The sequence below is a fragment of the Alosa sapidissima genome, chromosome 15 (genome assembly GCF_018492685.1).
Source record: "Alosa sapidissima isolate fAloSap1 chromosome 15, fAloSap1.pri, whole genome shotgun sequence".
In the NCBI taxonomy this organism is placed as follows: domain Eukaryota; kingdom Metazoa; phylum Chordata; class Actinopteri; order Clupeiformes; family Clupeidae; genus Alosa; species Alosa sapidissima.
In genome coordinates, this window is record NC_055971.1 from 21371629 (window position 1) to 21391337 (window position 19709).

The 19709-nt window shown below is 39.9% G+C and overlaps 3 protein-coding genes across 3 annotated transcripts; 2 read left to right on the top strand and 1 right to left on the bottom strand.

Moving 5' to 3' along the window:
- The first annotated feature begins 1407 nt into the window (after window positions 1–1407).
- Window positions 1408–2340, top strand: LOC121683961 (olfactory receptor 52N5-like). The gene has a single exon (XM_042063843.1). It carries the CDS (start codon window positions 1408–1410, stop codon window positions 2338–2340), a length of 933 nt encoding a protein of 310 aa, XP_041919777.1.
- A 10093-nt stretch (window positions 2341–12433) lies between these two features.
- LOC121683960 (olfactory receptor 52N5-like) lies at window positions 12434–14313 on the top strand. Its single transcript, XM_042063842.1, has 2 exons — window positions 12434–12493; window positions 13365–14313. The coding sequence occupies exon 2, from the start codon at window positions 13381–13383 to the stop codon at window positions 14311–14313; it is 933 nt and encodes a 310-aa protein (XP_041919776.1). The 5' UTR covers window positions 12434–12493; window positions 13365–13380.
- Window positions 14314–15957: 1644 nt separating this feature from the next.
- On the bottom strand, window positions 15958–19506 carry chrna10a (cholinergic receptor, nicotinic, alpha 10a). The gene is made up of 3 exons (XM_042063841.1): window positions 19385–19506; window positions 17592–18124; window positions 15958–17351 (listed from the first exon to the last, which is right to left on the bottom strand). Exons 2-3 carry the CDS (start codon window positions 18097–18099, stop codon window positions 16642–16644), a joined length of 1218 nt encoding a protein of 405 aa, XP_041919775.1. The 5' UTR covers window positions 18100–18124; window positions 19385–19506; the 3' UTR covers window positions 15958–16641.
- Between the last annotated feature and the right edge of the window lie 203 nt (window positions 19507–19709).

Genomic DNA, 19709 nt, shown 5'->3' on the forward strand with positions numbered 1-19709 from the left:
ACTCGAGCTAGGACCAAAGTCCTTTTAGGCAAGTACCTCCACTCGGCGGCCATATTGCAACGCTTTTTGGGCACTTATCGGGCATCTGGCAGAAATGCGTGTGCGTAAGGCTTCACGACACCAATCTTGCTCCAGCGGCGAGATCACAACAGATGATTGGCACGATGTCTTCACAGCACACATGATTGGCTCAATGTATTCACATGTTGACATTTTGCCGCGGAAGGGTTGTGATATGTGTAGATGTTACAAACTAACTCCATGCATTACTATGGAGGATTTTTTGAGTGCTGTATCTCCTCATTAGAAAGTCTCTGGTAAAACTGGTTGTTCTGGTACCCCCCCCCCCCCCCCCCAAAAAAAAAAGTAACTAAGTAACTTGTAGTTAAAGTACATTTTAAATTAACTACTTTTTACTTTTACTTGAGTACATTTTCAGATCGGTATTTTAACTTGTGCTTGAGTAATATTTCATCAAAGTATTGGTACTTTTACTTGAGTACAATATTTTCATACTTTTTCCACCTCTGGTCGGTGGTTCAAGAACCAACTGGTAGGGAGACTTCCACAGCAAATTGATATATTCAGTATACGTTACCTCAAGAAATGCAAGTCTGACTTATGCGTCGGGGATTTCCTCAATTTGGGTCTCAAATCCCCTCACTGCACCAGAGATGTATGAATACAGGTTTGGCGCAAGGCATCTTAGCCCTGGTCCCCCATGAACAATTGATACCGCCATCATCCTTCCAACTTAGAAAAATTTGTCTGTGGCTGTATAGTACTAATATTGTATAGTTCCATAGAGTATAGTTCCATGACAAGTCAGCCTAGAAAATCGCCATGTTTTTTTTATTTTCCGTTGGTTTTATTACACTTTCTAACTTGAGAGGAGACAAGTTTTAAATAGGAAAATTGCCGGAAATCTTAGTCACTTTTAAATGTAATGCTAGCAGGCAAGAAGCTAATGGTCTAATCAGATTCAATGACCTATGCTTGGCTGGAGCTAAAACTGGTATCGTCAGACTCAGAGAACAGCTGGATGAACTGGAGAAAGGTAAAAATCAATTGTTTAACTCAGTGGGAGTGGGACTCAATGAACTGAAGTGGCCTCATTGGTTCTCACATTAACGTCATGAAAAATGTCCAGTTACTGGTTTGTGCTGCCTCCTGCTTGCACACTCTCAGAGGATACATTTTCATTGGCTGTCAAAGATTTTATACAATATAAGTACTTCTGATGTACAGGTGTTTTGAGAAAAATTCGGGATCGTTATCTGTTGTTACAAAAGGTACGTTATATGCATGAATGTCCCGTTCCCAATGCTATTCAAAACATGATTTTACAAGATGCACTACATAACATAATAATGTCTGGATTCTGTGTCAGGTATGCAGAGAGCAAGGATGGACAATAGTTCCTCTGTCAGTGACAATGTTGTGCTGGAAGAATTAGGACACCCTGAATCATTTGCAGATGCTGTATTTTTCACACTGCTCTTTGTATATATTGCACTGCTGATAACCAATTTTGGTGTTCTTGTTATCATCATTAGAGAGAAAAGCTTACACCAACCCATGTACTTGCTATTTTGCAATTTGTCAGTGAATGATATCCTTGGTAATACAATCATACTGCCTCGTCTACTGTATGACACGATTTCTAAAGACAGATTAATTTCCTATAATGCCTGTGTTACACAGGTATTTTTCAGTCACACATATGGCTCTGCTTCACACACCATACTAATCATAATGGCTATTGATAGATATGTCGCTATATGTAATCCATTGCGATACAGTGCAATAATGACAACAAAAGCAGTTGTGACCTTGTCTGTGTCTGCCTGGGCTGCAGCACTTGTATTAGTTGGTGTATTAGTGGGCCTCAGTCTCAGGTTGTCTCGCTGTAAATCACTTATTTCAAATTTCTATTGTGACAATGCATCCTTGTTTAAGTTATCTTGTGAAGATGTGTCTGCCAATAATATCTATGGACTGTTTTACACTGTGGTGCTATTATCCTCTTCAATGGGTACTGTCGCTGTCACTTACATTAGAATTGCTGTTGTATGCATGACTAAGAAAAATGCAGAACTCAATAGCAAAGCAATCCAAACATGTGCAAGTCATTTAGTTGTGTATCTGATAATGTTGCTGACAGGATACATTGCTATAATCATGCATCGGTTTCCAGAGCACAGACTTTTAAGAAAGCTCATTATTATTCTTTTTCATGTTATACCAGCCCATTTAAATCCAATTATCTATGGCCTACAGACTAAACATTTAAGGCTGAAAATCTTGCAGATATTTGCTAGAAAAATCAGTCACAGTTAGAGGATTTAACATTAATTAGAAGGAAAATGGAAGTCTTTACACTGATTAACTATGTGTAAAATGTTTAATCTACAAATAAAGGAAAATACTTTTTATTTCAGACAATTTCATACTTCTTTACCAACAACACATTAGTAATGTCCTAAATATGATTTATATGATATCCTTAATCAAAGCAACCTCTTGAAAGATGAATATTTTATGAAACCTTGTTATATACATCTTTATTTTAATTTATGCCTATATGTATTTATAAGGAAATTACAGAGGTAAGGTGTTCCCTGAAATTGCAAGAGAAACTAGATGTACCACATAGCGGTACAAAAATATGACCGCCGCTGAAAATTAATCAAATTTGTCTCCATCTCCTGTGCGCGGGCCTGCACTCTAAAACTACTGGGTTGAAAATGACCCAAATTAGGTTGTTTCTAACCCAGGTGCTGAGTCACTATGGGACAGCAAACATGTTGGGTTAGAATGACCTAGCAAGATGGGTTGGTAATTTAACCCAACCTCTGGGTAGCCTAATCAACCCAGATATTGGGTTATTCCAACAGGGATGTTGGGTTACAGTAAACCAGAAAATGGACGTGTCCTTTTGACCCAATAATGGTTTACATTAACCTCTTTGTTTGGGTTTATTTGACCCATTGTTTATGTTGAATTATGTTATGCTCAATTTTTTTTTAGATTGTGAGTTATAAACATCTAAGCCATAGAAGCAAACAAGATTAAAGAATATAAAACTGACAATTTTGAACAAATTACTCACTTAGTACTTCATCATCATTACTCACAGAGTACATCTATCACTACTATTTATTTATTTTTTATAAACAATTTCAGGAGCCAAAACATTAGCATTTACTTAATAATATAAGAAAATCTTGAATCTTTAATGTTAAATTTATTTAAAATGTATAAAAAACAGTAAAAAGCAGTCATCATACATCATAGGCTTGTGGGGGCATGAGGCTGGGTAGCAGCCTCAAGGCCTTGTATCCCTTGACATCTAGAAGAACGAAAAAGAGGTTTTAAACAGAAGACTAAGGGCTGATTGTTTAAAATATGTAGTAAAAACGTTGATGGTCAGGGTTAGTTATGGTAATATACATAAGTAGATGAGTAGAATAGACATGGAAGTGCTGAAAGTTGTGCATTGCTGTGTAATCTAACTACAGATGGGATTCCCCTCTCGTCTTGCTAGGCGAATGACTTTTTCCGCAAAAAGTCCCCATCCCCCCCCACCCCCCAATTGGCTTTTTGGCCTCCCCTCACCACTCAAGGTTAAAGAATTCTCAAAAAGATTTTGGTTAGGGCCTTGGAGTACCTACCATTCCAGGACAAAGCAGTCTGGGGAACTCATCAATGACCTCCTGGATTGTTTTGGAGCTGTTCGCTTTCACCCATTCAGTCCTAACACGATCTATCGATCGATCTGTCCATTAGCTTAGGTTTCCTTCCTTTTTTCGGTGGGGCAATTAGCCAACAGAGGGCTCTGGTATGTCAATATTTTTAAAGTTCACAGAAAGTATCTGCCCACGAGGAAGAAAACGTAGGCCAATTGAGGGATCCCAGATGCTTTGCACAAAGTGAAACAATGTGAAAGCGTTTGGTGCACCAGGCTAACCATTAACCGATCTCATAATAGATTGCAACAGTCCCGCCCACTGCTGATTCCGGAAGTAAGAATTCCATACAATTTCTCCTTTGACAACTGGAGTATAAGCCATAAAATCGTCAGGCTATTTCTTAGCCACGGTTCTTTAAGGGAGATGAGTGAGACACAGACCGTGACTATGGGAATAGCGCTCTTGAAGCCATTTTAAACACACCTATTGGCGGAGTGAGCTGTCACTCATAGGTAGCCCCGTCTACCTGTAATAAATTACAGTGACACTCACTCCTCATCACATTCACCAGCTCTTCAAGACGAGCAGGCAGAAGGGCCATCGTTGGTCTGTGCCTCTCCCTCTCTTTCGGTCGACTCGTTCGACACAGACCGTGACTCTATGGGAGCCTTAAAAACGCCCCTGATGCCCAGCCAGTACAACGTGACACTAGCCGGAGCCAACTGAAGTCCTCCATCAAGCAGTGTCCGTAAGCCCCGGACCACTCACCCCGAATATAGCGTGCGCAACAACCGGCGCCGTAACATCAAGGCGGTAATGCTTAACTAAATTTAGTCTCTGTTTAGAGAGCGCATGTCCCTTGGCCCCAGTCGCAAAGCACACAAACAGTTGCTCACTGCGCCGGAATGATTGGGTCTTTTCCAAATGCGCAACGCACGAACGGGACAAAGTGCATGAAGTCTCTATTGCTCCTCCGAAGAAAACGGAGGGGGGGGGGGGCAAAAAGATGAGAGCTGCAAATCTGAGCAGCCATAAGACATATGCACTTTTGGCATGAAAGCAACATTAGGCCGTAATGTAACCCTGTCACCACCCGCACTGAACTCCAAGCAGGACGGGTGTGTGGAAAAAGCATGAATTTCACTCACCCTCTTAGTCGAAGCGTGTGCGAGCAAGAGCGCTGTCTTGTAAGAAATAATCTTTACTTCTCCTTGCTGTAAGGGTTCGAACGGTGCATTGCAAAGTGTGTTCAGCACCAAGGCCAGGTCCCAAGTCGGAAAAATATGTCTGACCGCCGGACGGAGGCGGCAGACACCCTTTAGAAATCTGCATACGAGAGGGTGTGCTCCAGGGGAGACGCCACCATAGGCTGAAATGGCTGACAGGTAGACTTTAACGTTGAATGAGCTTTACCCTGTTCAAATAGTTCTTGGAGGAACGTAAGCACCGTCGCAATCGAGCACTGGAAAGCGAGAATGCCCCTATGACAGACATGGGGGACTCGAGTCACATGACTTGAGTCAGACTCGAGTCACATTTTTTAAGACTTGAGACTTGCTTGATCAACATGTATAAAAGACTCGACTTGACTTTGACTTGCTATTAATGACTTGAGACTTGACTTAGACTTGAGACAAATGACTTGAAATAACTTGACTTTTTATTTTTTTTCATAGATATTAAGGAGTTAACTTTTTACGATTTTTAGAAAATCTGCTTAGGTGCTGTTGCATGCGTCACGCGAGCGAACCTGTCATTATAGCCTACTGTACCAAGTGACGCGACGCGACAGACCAACAGCAAGTGCCAGATCAAATGAGACAGACTGAAGTAGGCTAACTTGCAAATATGGAAGGCTCTACGTTTATACCAAAACATAATAATGTTTGGCTTCACAGATGATGTATCTGACAAGTCAAAGGAGAAATGAACAGCAGTCTGCAAGTGTGTAAAATAGCGACATAACAACCACCACGTTGATTTTCATCCGAAGTTAGTCGTGTTAGAAACCTAACGTCAAATTTGAGGCATGTTAAGAGTTGGCTTTGAATATATTATGCTTTTTAGTTAACGCCATATTAGGTTAAAATGTGTGAAATGGCAAAGTGAAACATTTTCTTGTCTAAGTTTAATCTTGATATATAGCGAAAATGTTGCCAATGTAACCTAAGTAAGTGCCTCTCTTTCTCCCTCCCTCTTGCACGTCCCTGTTCCATACAGCCTAGTAGTAGGCTAACAACAGTAAGTAGGCCTAGCTAACTGCCAGCAATCAGCATAGAAAGGTATCTTATTTCACATGTTAGACTTATGTATAATATGATATAGCATTGACGGTCCTAAACCCTCCTAAAACCCATTGCGCTGTCGCACTTGTCAAAGTTTGGCAGTGACGTCGGCGGCAGCGTTTAATTGATTGATTAGTTCACTTTTTCAACATTATTGGTTCCCTGGAGATGTGACAGGTCAGGACAGGTGTAACTCGAACTGTTTAAATATATTTTCATGATTTGATGTAGCCTAGGCCAGCGGTCCCCAACCACCGGGCCGTAGCCTACGACATGAGTTTTAAAAAAAATGAATGCAAACTAAACTAAATTTAATTCGCAATAATGTCACGTTTTTACATGGCATAGGCCTATATGCAGTTGTTTGATTGCACGCATGTTTGCATTTTTCAAGGTCTATTTTCTTACGTCTGTCTGTCCAGCCTTCAACACTTTTACATATTGCCTTCAGCGCTGCGCAGCCTCAGGTCAGTTCACTTCACTTGATCAGTTCTTGGCGAACGGTAGTGTCACACGAAGTTAGCTAAACTGCTAGAATGAGCAACAAAAAAGCAAACATCTTTAGCAGGTCACTAGCCAGAGTGTTTGAGTTGCGAGAGCCGCTGCAGAGATTTCTTACAGAAAAAAAGTCACCGTTAGCTGCACATTTTAGTGATGAGGACTGGGTGTCAAAACTCGCTTACCTGTGTGACATATTCGGGTTGCTTAATGACCTCAACCTGTCACTCCAGGGGAGAATGACGACTGTCATTTATCTGTCATAGATAAAGTCGCTGCATTTAAAACAAGCTTGATTTGTGGGACGACGAGTGGACCGGGGTGTATTTGATATGTTCCAAACAGTAGTGGGGGTTTTGGGAGAGACTGAGGCAGGGCCCTCTCTCGCAGCTGGTGCGCGATCACCTTGTTGCGCTTTCAAATGAGTTTGAGCGTTACTTCCCATCCTCCAAAGATCCACGGCAAACCAATGAGTGGGTCCGCAACCCATTTGTCAATATCCCGAATAGTCCTAACTTGTCAGCGCAGGAGGAAGAGCAGTTGATCGAAATTGCAAATGACGGTGGTCTTAAGAGTGTGTATAAGGACACCTCTCTGGCGGGTTTTTTGATCAAAACCAAAGCAGAATATCCCGAGATAGCCGTAAAAGCGCTGAAAACGTTTCCCACCACGTATCTATGCGAGGCCGGGTTTTCGGCAATGACTGCAACTAAGACCAAATTGCGGAATCGACTGGACATTTCAAACACACTGACGGTGTCACTGTCTTCTATCACCCCCAGATGGAAGCTTCTTGTTGCAGGGAAACAAGCAGGGCTCACACTGATTATATTCGTAATGCACGTTTAGTTCCCATGTTTTGTTCCCATATTTTGTTAAGCATGTTCACACTTTAGCTTCAAGTTGTTCAATATTCATTGTTCATATTGTTCAATTTTTACTTCTTCAAGTTCACGTTTTTCACAAGAGATCGTTACCTTCACTGTTCATACATAACTGGAGCTAGTTCTTTTCAAGTAATGCATGCACAACACATATGGAACATGGAACCCCCGACCCCCCGCCGGTCCGTGAAAAAAAAAATAGGAATCAAACCGGTCCATGGTACATAAAAGGTTGGGGACCCCTGGCCTATAGGACACTGACTGGATCTGCTTCTTGTTATTTTGATTCAACGATCAAGATGTACATCCCCAACCGCCCACTGCAGTCTTCTGCTGAGCGTCTGTTATGTCGACCAGTCTTAAACGCTAGGTCAAATTCAAGACTCTTTCCCTCAGTGGTTCCATGTTGGTGGAATGAGTTGCCCAGTGCTCTTCATTCCTGTGATAGTTTTTGGTCTTTTAAGAGGGGTCTAAAGGCATATCTGTTCAACATGCACTTAGTTCATTAAGCGCTTCTTAAGTGTTATGGTTTGTATAGTACTGTGTTATTTTCATTAGGCTGTTGATTAATTTGACATTGTTTTTTTTATTGATATTCTCCTTAATGTAGTGTTACCATGTTATTGTTATATTATTGATTGAATGGGCATTGTTATTTATTATTGCCCCCCCCCCCCCTCATTTTCTTTTCATTGTTTATATTTAATTAGGCTATTGATTGATCCCTGTTATTATTAATTATATTATTAAGTATTATATTGTTTTGTATTTGTATATGGCTTTGGACAAAAGTGTAACCCATCATAATGTGGTATTTTATTATGCACTTGAAGCAAAAAATAAAAATATGTTTCTTTAAATGTAGTACCACTTTAAACACATGACTCACTGAACAGCAAAGTAGCTTCCTGATGTGTAAAATGTCTACAAAGTATCCTGATGTAGTAGGTCCATGTTCTCATATTTTTACAGCTGACATGAAGGCTGCAATATTACATTTTTGATTTATAATAGAGCACCCTCTCTGGTGAAAGACTAGTACTAGCAACCCTGTGGTAGAGTCATATGATTACAGACATATTGAGAGAGCCTATGATGAGTTGTCACAGTTTTCAATTTAGACGTATTGAAATGGGGTACGTCTACGGGAGGATTTACACATCACTGGCAAGACCTGATCAAATCATACCAATGCAAAATGCTTCTCCAGCAGTGCAATCGCAGGTAACAACAATACCTTAACTCAGCATTTTCAGATACCGCTGTTATGAGCATACTAAGCAAATTGTCCATTTGTAACTTTGAATCCCTCCTCACGTTAAGCTATGGTCCAATATGTGTTCACTAAAAAACAAGTAACGTTATTTGTCTGGCTTATTAATAAATGGTCATACCGAGGTTGTCGACCTAGCAGGCTAGGTGACGTTTATTGCCATTCGTGCAAAACTAAGCAAGAGTTAACGTTAATGAAACTTAACATCGCCTTCTCCCAGTGACTTAAGTGTATTCAAATGAAGTTGCAACAGGGGTGGCGTCATTCACTGGTCACATTAAACCATTTGAAACAAGTAGGACTGTAAATGATCGTGACTATGATCGTGACTATGGCGTAACGTTACTTCGGATCAATATAGCAGAGCCCTTTTACTTTACCTCTCAACTGGCTAATGCTAGCATGATTTAGCATGCTATAAGCTAATATACTTAGCATCTACGAAAGAACAGCACATATATTTTTTCACTAAGAATCTGTCACAACTAACAACGATGTCTCTTACAAACAATCACACAATGTATGACTATTAATATGTATTTAATCAGACTGTGATAAGATATAGCCTAATGATAATAACAGCAACACTTATTTAGGTTAGATTAGGTGTCGATATCAGGTGTCGTTAAAATAAGGTAGCGACAAAGCATCGAGTCTGCTGCCAGCCAGCTGTCAATCATAGATGTAAACACGCCCTTTTTAGATTTGTTAAAATAACATTTCAGCGAGAAAAGAAAAATAGTGTGTATTGAAGCATCTTGAAAACTATTTTTTCGAAAAAAAAGTTGTAGATAGTTTTAGGTGAGAAAAGTGACACGGAAAGTTGGCTACTTGCCCATTGAAATACATGGAGATGGGCGGAGTTACGCATTGTACTGCAACCAGCCACCAGGGGGCTCTGGACTAGCGCTCGCATCACTCTTAACAGACGGCACACTGTCCAGTTCTATATATACAGTCTATGGGTGTATATGGCTTGCTCAGTCTCATACAAAGCCCCGCCCTTTTACCCATATATGGATTGGCTAGGAGGTAGGCGGGGTTAGAATTTCCCAAGGTTTTCCAAGATGGCGCCGCCCATACCCCCCATAAACGGTGTCACTCCCCGATGTGAGTCGCTACCCGATGTGAGTCACGCATGCTCAGATTGATAGGTTTTACGGCATAACGCCAAGAGATCCGACTGAAATCCATAAAATAATTAACTTTTCTGTTTCAAAAACGTTTTAGCTATCTAAGATTGTTTGATTGCTAACGTTAACAAACGCCATTCAAGTGACAGCCTTTGTTGTGCTTGATTGCTTACTTACTTGCCAGCAATGAACAAACTTCGTTATAGGTCAATTTTTATTGATATTACAGAAGTCTCTCGCTAGCAGGCTACTTCAGCGTCTAATCTAGAACTGACATTAGAGATCATGCCGTGAAAATGTCATGCCTTACGCTAAATAATACATTACTGCTGTGCTGTGTACGCTAATGTCATTATTCTGTGGCTAACAGCACTGGTAGTCGCAAAGTAGCAAAGTGACGCATGCGCGACACATCCGGTAGCGACTCACATCGGGGAGTGACAGCGGCTTCATAACCGTTCTTCAGAAAATCTATGGGTGACATCACAGACGCTTTGTCCATATTTTTTACAGTCTATGGAATGAATGAACAGTTACTGCTTTTCTGAGGGCTGGTGTTCTCATAAAATCAACGTAATCTTTGAAAAGACTACCTGGTTATCTTCCTTAGACTTCGTAGATGTAGTTACTTAGCCTAGAAATCTAGACGCACCCTAGCGGCGGCAAATTAATTTGCTCAGCCTGTACGTCTAGTATCAAACCATAGGGATTTCTATTGGCTGACGCCGTGGACTTCATCCAATCACAGCACTCTATTTTGTTAGAGAGTCTTAAGGCGGGCTTAACAGGATAACGACAGTCCTGTGACGGTGAACAACAAGGAAGGTGGCTATGGCTAACAAAGAGCGGTTGTTTGAATCGGCGTTGGCGTCAACTTTGGAGGAGTTGGACTTGTGCTTTTCTTTGAAAGTTGAGCAACACAATGCACTTAAGTAATTCCTTTCGAAGAAGGATGTATTTGCCGTTTTGCCGACCGGATATGGGTATGGTCGTAGCGCTGGCCTATTGTATGCCTAGGCAGTTTGAAAGACAATTCTCTGCCCGCCCCTTGGATTAAGCGAGGTAAATGGTTCGATTCCAGACTATACATTTCAATGATATAGGATGGCCTGCCAGGCTAGTAGTTACTACAATTTGGAGTCGAAATTCGAAGTGCAAATATGGTTTAAATGTGTAAACAAGACGCCTGATGTTTAAAATATGTTAATGAATGGGCACAGTATTATTGTGTACAGTAATGGACTATCAGTAGTATGTAAACAGTTCATGTGCTATGTGATTTACATAAACTAGTAAACAACAGAAATGTTAAAAGCTGGTATTGTGTTTCCTGAATTCTTACATTCAGGCATTCAAATGAAATGTAATTAAATAGCATATATATACTCTATCAGTGTATGATGCTTGCATGAGGGAAACATCCCAAAACAACGGCACCCATATAATTGCTGTTGTTTTGAGAAGTATTTCTCATGCAAGCATCATGCAACAATGCGAAAACAATGAAACTATTGTACCGGTAGGCCTAATTATATTTTACATTAGTAAAGCAGTACTCTGATGTGCATGCTTTCACAAACTTTTGTGAACAATCTTGCCAATTTAAACATTGACTGTTTTGAAGTGCATGTATAGCAATATAGTATAAAAATAATAATAATTGTAATATCAGTACAATTTGATGGGGGATGGGAGGAGGGGGTGGGTTCATGTAGGTGGGCCTTATGACCCCAAAGTATGCCTTGACTGGGCCTCAGATCAAAGATGTTTGAGAAAGGCTTATGTAGATGACAAAGCAGCAAGAAGGCGTTGTGTGATCATTTAAACAAGTTTTATGACAAGGTCGATGAGGGTGGGAAAAATCGTACATTTCTGTGCAAACTTTGCCCGCACTTCAGTCACATTGTCTTTTAAGAAAATGCAGTCCATTTTTCAGTTCCAGCAGCCAACAACCTCAGAACTGACCCTTCAGGCCTCTCAGGAGGCGCTGGCCTTCTAACCTAGTGACCACCATAGCAACCAGCATGATTGCCCTAGCAACCAGCATAGCAACCACAATATTTATGCGTTTTAGCTTATTGGATGTTGCGTTAATGCAGATAACTTTTGATCCGTGTGCCCGATTTTCATAAATGAGGTACCGTTGGAATCCTTGGATGAGGCCGAGTTCCATGCCTCTGATCAAACCCACTCTTGCAGTTCCTCGGAACCGCAAATCTAGTTTATTTAGCTTTTTTCATTTCTGTATACTATGTTCCCTGTGAAGTCCCTTGCTTTCATTTTTATTCAAATTATTTTAACTATTTTATTAGATTGACATGACATTTTAATCTATTTTTTTTTATTTTATTTTTTTTATATGTGATTGTTATGACTATGTGAAGCACATTGGGCTACCGTTATGTGTATGAAATGGGCTATATCAATAAATCCTGACTTGACTTCTGAAGCTTCCAGTACTGAACCTTTTTTCGATACAATTATAGATTGAAAGCTTCACTGGTTCAGAAAGTTTTTCAGTTCGCCATCACTACAGGGGGGTAGAAATACACAGACTAATTAACAGAAAGACAGAGGACTGGACGAGACCAACAAGACAATAACAGGGAACAGGTGCAAGCAGAAACGGAGGGAAACTAACCAGACAGGAGTGCAGACCATATAAGGAGATGGTCTATGGCACAAGCTAGGCCAACAAAACATACAAGAATGGTTACAACATTGACAGGTAGGGGAAGACAAAACTAACAGTCCAGGTGGGGATCCTGACAGAATATATATTATATTATATTATATTATATTATATTATATCTGTATATATTTAGTAGTATACAGGTAAGCATCCCAGCAAACAATTTTGTTTTGGTTTGGTTTGTTTTGGTGGCTCAATTTTGGTCATTCAGGAACGCTTTCTTGACTGCACGGTTAAATCTTTGGTTCTGGGAATGTCCGCAGAACGTTCTTTGAACCAGGCTTAAAACTCGAGCAGAGAAAAAACTGTAGCCAGGGATTTTTAATACACATAACACATCTGATGGAAGTGCATCCATATGCCCTCTCTTACATATCCTTTTAGATAGACAGAGTCTTTATTGTCCCATATAGGGCTAATCATTTCCACACATCTTCTGTGAATTCACCTTTCATTAATGTGTTTAAAACATGCAATTGAGTTGAATGGAAACCCAGCTTATTTCGCTGACCAACAAATGTTTGCCCTTTGTCAAAAATGAAAAAGATGAACCTGTTAAATTCAGTGAATGATATGAAATGTCCTGCTTGACATTTACATAAAATACACGGTGATGGCCTGCAAAGAGGGCCTGTGACTCATGTTTCTCATGCTACCTCCTACTGCTGACGCAGAGGATCATTTGCATGGCAGAGAACCTAAGAAGAATATAAGTAGTTCAGCAAGACAAGCGTCTGACTAAAAATTGGGATTGTTATCTGTTGTTATTTTTTACTAGAGGTAGCTATACATTGTTCTATTCCTAATCCTAGGTGAATGTAAACATATGAACAACATAAACCATATGATGTAACAAACTGTAAAGAGAGGAAAAATATAATTTTAGATTTTGATTCTGTTTCCACAGGTGTACAAGTACAACGATGAAAAACATTTCATCCACCAGCGACCTTCTCCTGCTGGAAGAATTAGGGATTCCTGAATCATCCATTTATCCTGTGTTTTTCACATTACTCTTTGTCTATATTGGACTGATAATAAGCAACATTGGTATTATTGTTATGATAATTGTAGAGAGAAGCTTGCACCAGCCCATGTACTTGCTATTTTGCAACTTGTCAGTCAACGACATCCTTGGTAATACATTCTTGCTCCCCCCTCTGTTGTTTGACATGATCTCTAAAAACAGGTTAATTCATTTTAATGCCTGTGTCTTACAAGTCTTTGGTGCCCATACATATGGCTCAGCTTCACACACCATTCTAATTATAATGGCCATTGATAGATATGTTGCGATATGCAATCCATTGCAATACAGTGCAATAATGACAGCTAAGGCAGTGTGGACCTTGTCTGTATCTGCCTGGGCATTTGCAATTGCATTAGTAGGTATATTAGTGAGCCTAAGTCTCAGGTTGTCTCGCTGTAGATCAGTTATTCCAAATTTTTATTGTGACAATGCATCCCTGTTCAAGTTATCCTGTGAAGATGTGTCTGTTAATAATATATTTGGATTGTTTTACACTGTTGTATTACTGGTCTCTTCAATGGGTAGCGTTGCTGTCACATATTTTAGAATTGCTGTCATATGTTGGACTAAGAAAAATGCAGAACTCAATAACAAAGCCATTCAGACTTGTGCCAGTCACTTAGTTGTGTATTTGATAATGCTATTTGCTGGGTTCATTATTGTCATAATGCATCGGTTTCCAGAGTATCCATTCTTAAGAAGACTTGTAGCTATTCTTTTTCACATTGTACCTGGTAGTTTAAATCCCATTATTTATGGTATACAAACTAAACATTTAAGGAACAAGATATTGCAGGTGTTTAGTAGAAAAAAAGGACCCAGTTAAAGGATAAATATTTATATCTTAAGAATAATGTAATAATATTAACAATACAATATTAATGATATATTATATCAGTGTATTTTATGTACTGTGTATCTATTTAATGAAACCTTTCAGTCCTTATAAATCTTAGACAATGGGCCTCATCAGTGAATAATTCAGCAATGAATCTCTCTAGGTCCCTCTAGTGTAAAAATACAATAATCACTGCTTCACTGAAAAATAATCAGCTGTTTTTTATTGTTAAGTGTACTAGTTCTAAAAAAGCATCAGTCACCATTTGAAGTGATAGTTTTTTAAAATTATTTTAAAATGATTTTACAGTAGTTATTCAGCTATAATGGGTATGCTGTAACAGTAACATACACAATATCATACATAGCTACATCACTGTATACTATTCAGTATGTAGAGATTAGAAATGAACACATTTGCTTTTTTTGAAGTGGTTCGCCCACTATACCAATACATTTGACATTGTCATAAGGAGTGTCACGTGTACGTGACATATATTAGGAAAATAGCACAATTTCAAGAATTCTTAGTCATGCAATCTACCTTGCCAGTTTAAGCATTACCATTGTAATAATATATTGAAATTACACTCAGTGTGAATGTCCTGCAAAACATCATATGTTATGGAGTCATTCACTGCCAACTGAGATAAGGATTGTGTATTTTATGCTTAAACAGACTTATTTTTTGTTTTATTTAAACAGTCTTATTTATTTTGAAGTAATTGCCTGGTATTATATTGGTATACTCAGTGTGATGTTAAATCCCAATTTAGTGAGAGAAGTGGTTGTGCAGATATGTCACTCTGTCCCCATCATTTGATGGGATTGGTGGTAAGATGAATGCCATCTCCTTCCTTTCCTAAATGTAACTACCATAGGTGAGATCTATAGCTTGTTGTAGCCGAATGTGTAGCCTATGTCACTCATAACATAAGACAAAAATAAAAAACAAAGCATATGATGTATGATGTATTTATAGTTTGGCCGACACACTATGCAGATTCTATGACCTATCAACAGGGGTATAAAAATAAAAACATCTCTGTGTTAAGTTAGCCTTTAGAGTTAAAGGGGCCCTTGGCAACTCAATGTAGCCTATTAAACCCATTTAGAAATCATTTGGATGGTTAAATGAGCTGTTCCGGGGAAAATGGTGACTTTCCCCGCTGCCCCTAGCCCCAGGTGGAAAACCAACCTTGCAACATTGAGACTACCGGAAAGAGAAGTGAGAAACAAGAAAATCGTTTTAAATCGTGTCTCTTACCTTGTAACATCCACATTGTTCTGCTGAACTTATGCTAACCGTTTCGCTAGCTTGTAATAAACACATCCATGTGCTTTATCGTTACCTTTTTCCACAGTTTGAAATAGGCCTAGCATAATGCACAATTTCTCCAGCAGAGGGGGAAATATAGCTAATCCCAAGTTTCCCTTTAAGTCTTGTCTATATTGTACCTACTAAATATGTTAAATTATTTACTGCATATAAAGTCTAGCCACATATAATAACTATGATAATCTTGGCATAATTATAAATAAGGAGAAGACAGAGACAATGGTTAGGCATAAGTTAATTTAATTAAAATAAATAAGTTTCAGTGCTAAGTGTCAATCTAACATATCATTTTAATACATTTACAAAGCATGGTAAATTCTGTCCCTTTTCACTTTGAGTCTTTTTTTTTTTATTTATTTTTTTAGTTAGCCTACTTCTATATGACTAATAGCCATTGAAACCTGTGTACGGCAGTTTGGATGTCATGTGAATCCAGGTATCAGATACTCTACCTTTATAGGTAAGTAAAGTTAAAAAGCCAAAGCAATTACAAAGCCTCATGGCATTCAGGAGTCAAATCTTGGCCGACTGCATGCTAAGTGGTGACACTAACCGCAGCACCACTATGGCCCAGGCAGGTAAGGGCATACAGTCAAAAAACCTCAAACAAGCAAAAACTGGAACAGTACATTAAGATGTGCTGTATAAATCAAGCCATAGGTACCAAAGAGTAATAATGTAAGGAAACTAATGCACATGGACAAGGAAGCTACAAATCTACTATAAGCGAATAATTACTAGCCTACTAATGTCTCATTACACCGTCATTTAAAAGAGTGTCATTTGAATCTGTGATCTGGTGGGTAATATGGAGGTGAATGAAGAGATCCCTGGAATATATTCATTTAACCACAAAACAATAGATTTCATCAATATGTAATAACTTTTTACAATTTACAAAATACAATTTGATACAGTATTTTGGGCCAAAGGTGTATCTGCCTTTCAGTGTTCCGTCAGTGTGAGTAATCTTTATTATTAGATGGCCTTGCCCATTATTAACAGACTCATCAGAAACACCATGATGAAGAAGATCCACATGAAGAAGCGGTCCAGCACTTTGGCGACTTTCTTCCACTCACCGGTCCGCCTCTGGGTAGCCCTCTGGTCTCGGTAGCAGTTGGCAATGTACTCAATATTCCTCTGCAGTTCCTGCTGCTCACACACACACTTGCTCTTAAACTGCGCCTCCTTCCCTTCGCCTCTCTCGCATCCCAGCTCGTTGCATCGCGCTCGCCTTGGGGCCCCCTCAGCGCTGTCGCCACAGTAGTCCATGCTCATGAACACTCCGTTCCTCCACGCCGTGTAGCGGTTGGTGGGATTCCTACCTATGGAGCCAGCGGGGCTCAGGACTTGGTCGCCGTCCTCGTCCTGCTCCAGGATCTTCTGGGACATCTCGTCTTGTGGCCTCTCCACCCTCACGATGCTCTCTCTGCCCGCCTGGCCATTCATCCTGCAGTCAGCGGCGCTCTTGTCCAGCGGAGGTTCCAGTCTCTCAGGCTGGGGCATCATGCAGTTCTCGCCCACCTCGAACACAAAGCAGATGCGGGCCAAGTACTGCAGGATGAACTTCTTGGCCCACCTGGGGACTGGCTTCGCCTCCGGGCCACAGTGGTGAATGTTCATTATGAAGATGGTCAAGGCTGTGGACGCTGTTATCATGGTCATTGTGGCTATGTAGTATTTCCCTATAGAAATGTATACAAAAAAAAGTCAGAGATGCATTTTAAAAAATACAAATAAACAATTGACTGAACTTAAGATGTAGATTGATTTCCTTAGTTCAAGTTTAAGTGTAGATTGACCTCCTTAGTTCAAAACAATGTGACATTTTGAACTGTAAAATATACATGTATTTATGGCAGCATAAACATTCTAACAACTTACACCCTCCAATTAAGTTTTCCAAGTACTAAATGAAAAGTTACCGATGAGAGGCACATTTTCAGATGGTGGCATAATTTCGGCAACCAGAAGCTGGAACACGGTGAGGGCCAGCATCACTGTTACACCCAGAGATACCTTCTCCCCTGAATCAGCGGGTAGGTAAAAGCCTAACGGTGCCAGGAATGAGATCATTACACACGGGATGAGCAAGTTAAACACGTAGAAAGACGCCCGGCGTTTGAGTTTCAAAGTATAGGTAACATCTGGATAAGGGTCTGCACAGCACCCATACAGAACCACACTCTTTTTCGCAGGCATACCGAGCACCTCCCATTCCACATTATCTACCAAGTCGGCCAAGTCAGCTGTTTCCATTGCATTCAGCAAGTCCAGCTGATTGCCATTGTATGTCCAGGAGCCGTAGGTTAAGCGGCATTGCTGCGCATCAAAGGGGAAGAAGGAGACATCCACTTTGCAGGAGCTCTTGGTGATTGCAGGGGAATCCCACATGATCTGACCATCATGTCGAATCACCACATTAGTGTCCATTGAGCCCGTAAAATGTTGGTCCGCACTACATTACAGAAAGAAAGGGATGAAATACTGTCAAGGACGACAACAGGGATTCTTTAAAGGAACCATATGTAAGATTGTGGCCAAAACTGGTACTGCAATCACTTCCAAATTACTGTAGAGCGGTGTATCCCCTCCCCCTCCCCCCTGACTTGAGGTTGCAAATCCAGATGCCTAACACTACTGACTTTGTGATTAGTAGATAGGTAGAGGGGCGCATCAGGCCAAAACACAACATGACATGACAAAACACAACATCAACATCAGTTGAGGGCTGCAACTTCACTTTTTAAATGACAATATCTTGATCGGACTACTGTTGTCAGTGATATAAGTATTTGAAATGAACATGATTTCTTAATGTCTAGTGACATATCAGGGCCATTTTATGATTAATTGAAATACATTTCTTACATACGGTTCCTTTAAGTACCCCAAAACATTACCTGTAGTCTATTACATGTGCCATATGAAAACCCTCTCTGTACAGTATGGCATGATACTAATCTAATGTTTTAGCTTTAGACCAGCTTTTTCACATTTTCACCAGTACACTGTTAATCCTCATGAAGAAGAGCCATACTAAAGTCTTTGATATAAAAATAGATATGGGTCTTCCATGAGTAAACCCACTAAAGTGCTCCTGTACCTTTTAAGGCCCAGGCCCTATTAAGCCCCATTGTACTGAATTTGTTTGCAGTTCCACCAGAGTTCCACTGGGGGTGATTGCGGGCAAGTCCAAAATGAATGGGGGTCTCTAGATGGCTAAATTTGTCTCTTTCGCCTGATTGTCGTTGAAAAATCGCAGATTTTATTGTAGTTTCTGCAAGTTCAATATGGATTATAGGTCAAAAGTTGAATGAATGAGTATTTATGTCCTTAGATTTCTTACAGGTTGGATCGTTGTTGCCCATAACACATTCTGCTAATGAATGACTCACTGGCACTTTTGACAGGCTTTTTAGAATAAATAAGCGACTTAAAAAATATATCATAATCTGCAGTGTGTATTTCCTTTGCCTCCCCTTTCAAATACAACATTCAAATTAGACAAAAAATTATATCCTGAGAAAAGTGGATTTTGAGGGGTACAGCTCCATAGACCTCCTTTCATTCTGCACTCGCCCGCGAGCGCCCTCACATGGAACTAGAGAAGGAACTGCAACCAGTTCAGAAACCGGAAGTTTCCCGAGAGTGAAAGTTCTCTGCCAGTATTAAGGAGGAATATGTTGCCAACTGATAAAATCAATACCATTCTTACCTACTTGTTATATAGGACTATATCAGGTCTCCATACATAACTACTAGGTATACGGATGGTATCGAGTCCATCATAATCATCTTTATTCCACCTTAGGTGCACATCTATCCACACCTGTCGTATCCATAGATACGCTGTGAGAATCTGGTTACGTTCATCCTGAAAAAGAAGGGATATAAAATGCGAAATATGAAATGTATCAGGACAAATTCCATCGTCCTGATAAGGATTACATTCTGTGTGCATGAATTAAATAATGCATTTTACATTTTGTTGCACATATGTGTATATATGTCTTGGGGGGATTACAACTACCTATTATTAA

Excerpts from the sequence above, each read along its gene's own strand:
- LOC121683960 (XM_042063842.1), top strand. The coding sequence starts at position 13,381 with ATGAAAAACATTTCATCCACCAGCGACCTTCTCCTGCTGGAAGAATTA.
- chrna10a (XM_042063841.1), bottom strand. The coding sequence starts at position 18,099 with ATGGACACTAATGTGGTGATTCGACATGATGGTCAGATCATGTGGGAT. Across the intron at positions 17,352-17,591 it reads TGAAAATGTGCCTCTCATCG|GGAAATACTACATAGCCACA; the intron begins GTAACTTTTCAT and ends ACATTTCTATAG.
- LOC121683961 (XM_042063843.1), top strand. The coding sequence starts at position 1,408 with ATGGACAATAGTTCCTCTGTCAGTGACAATGTTGTGCTGGAAGAATTA.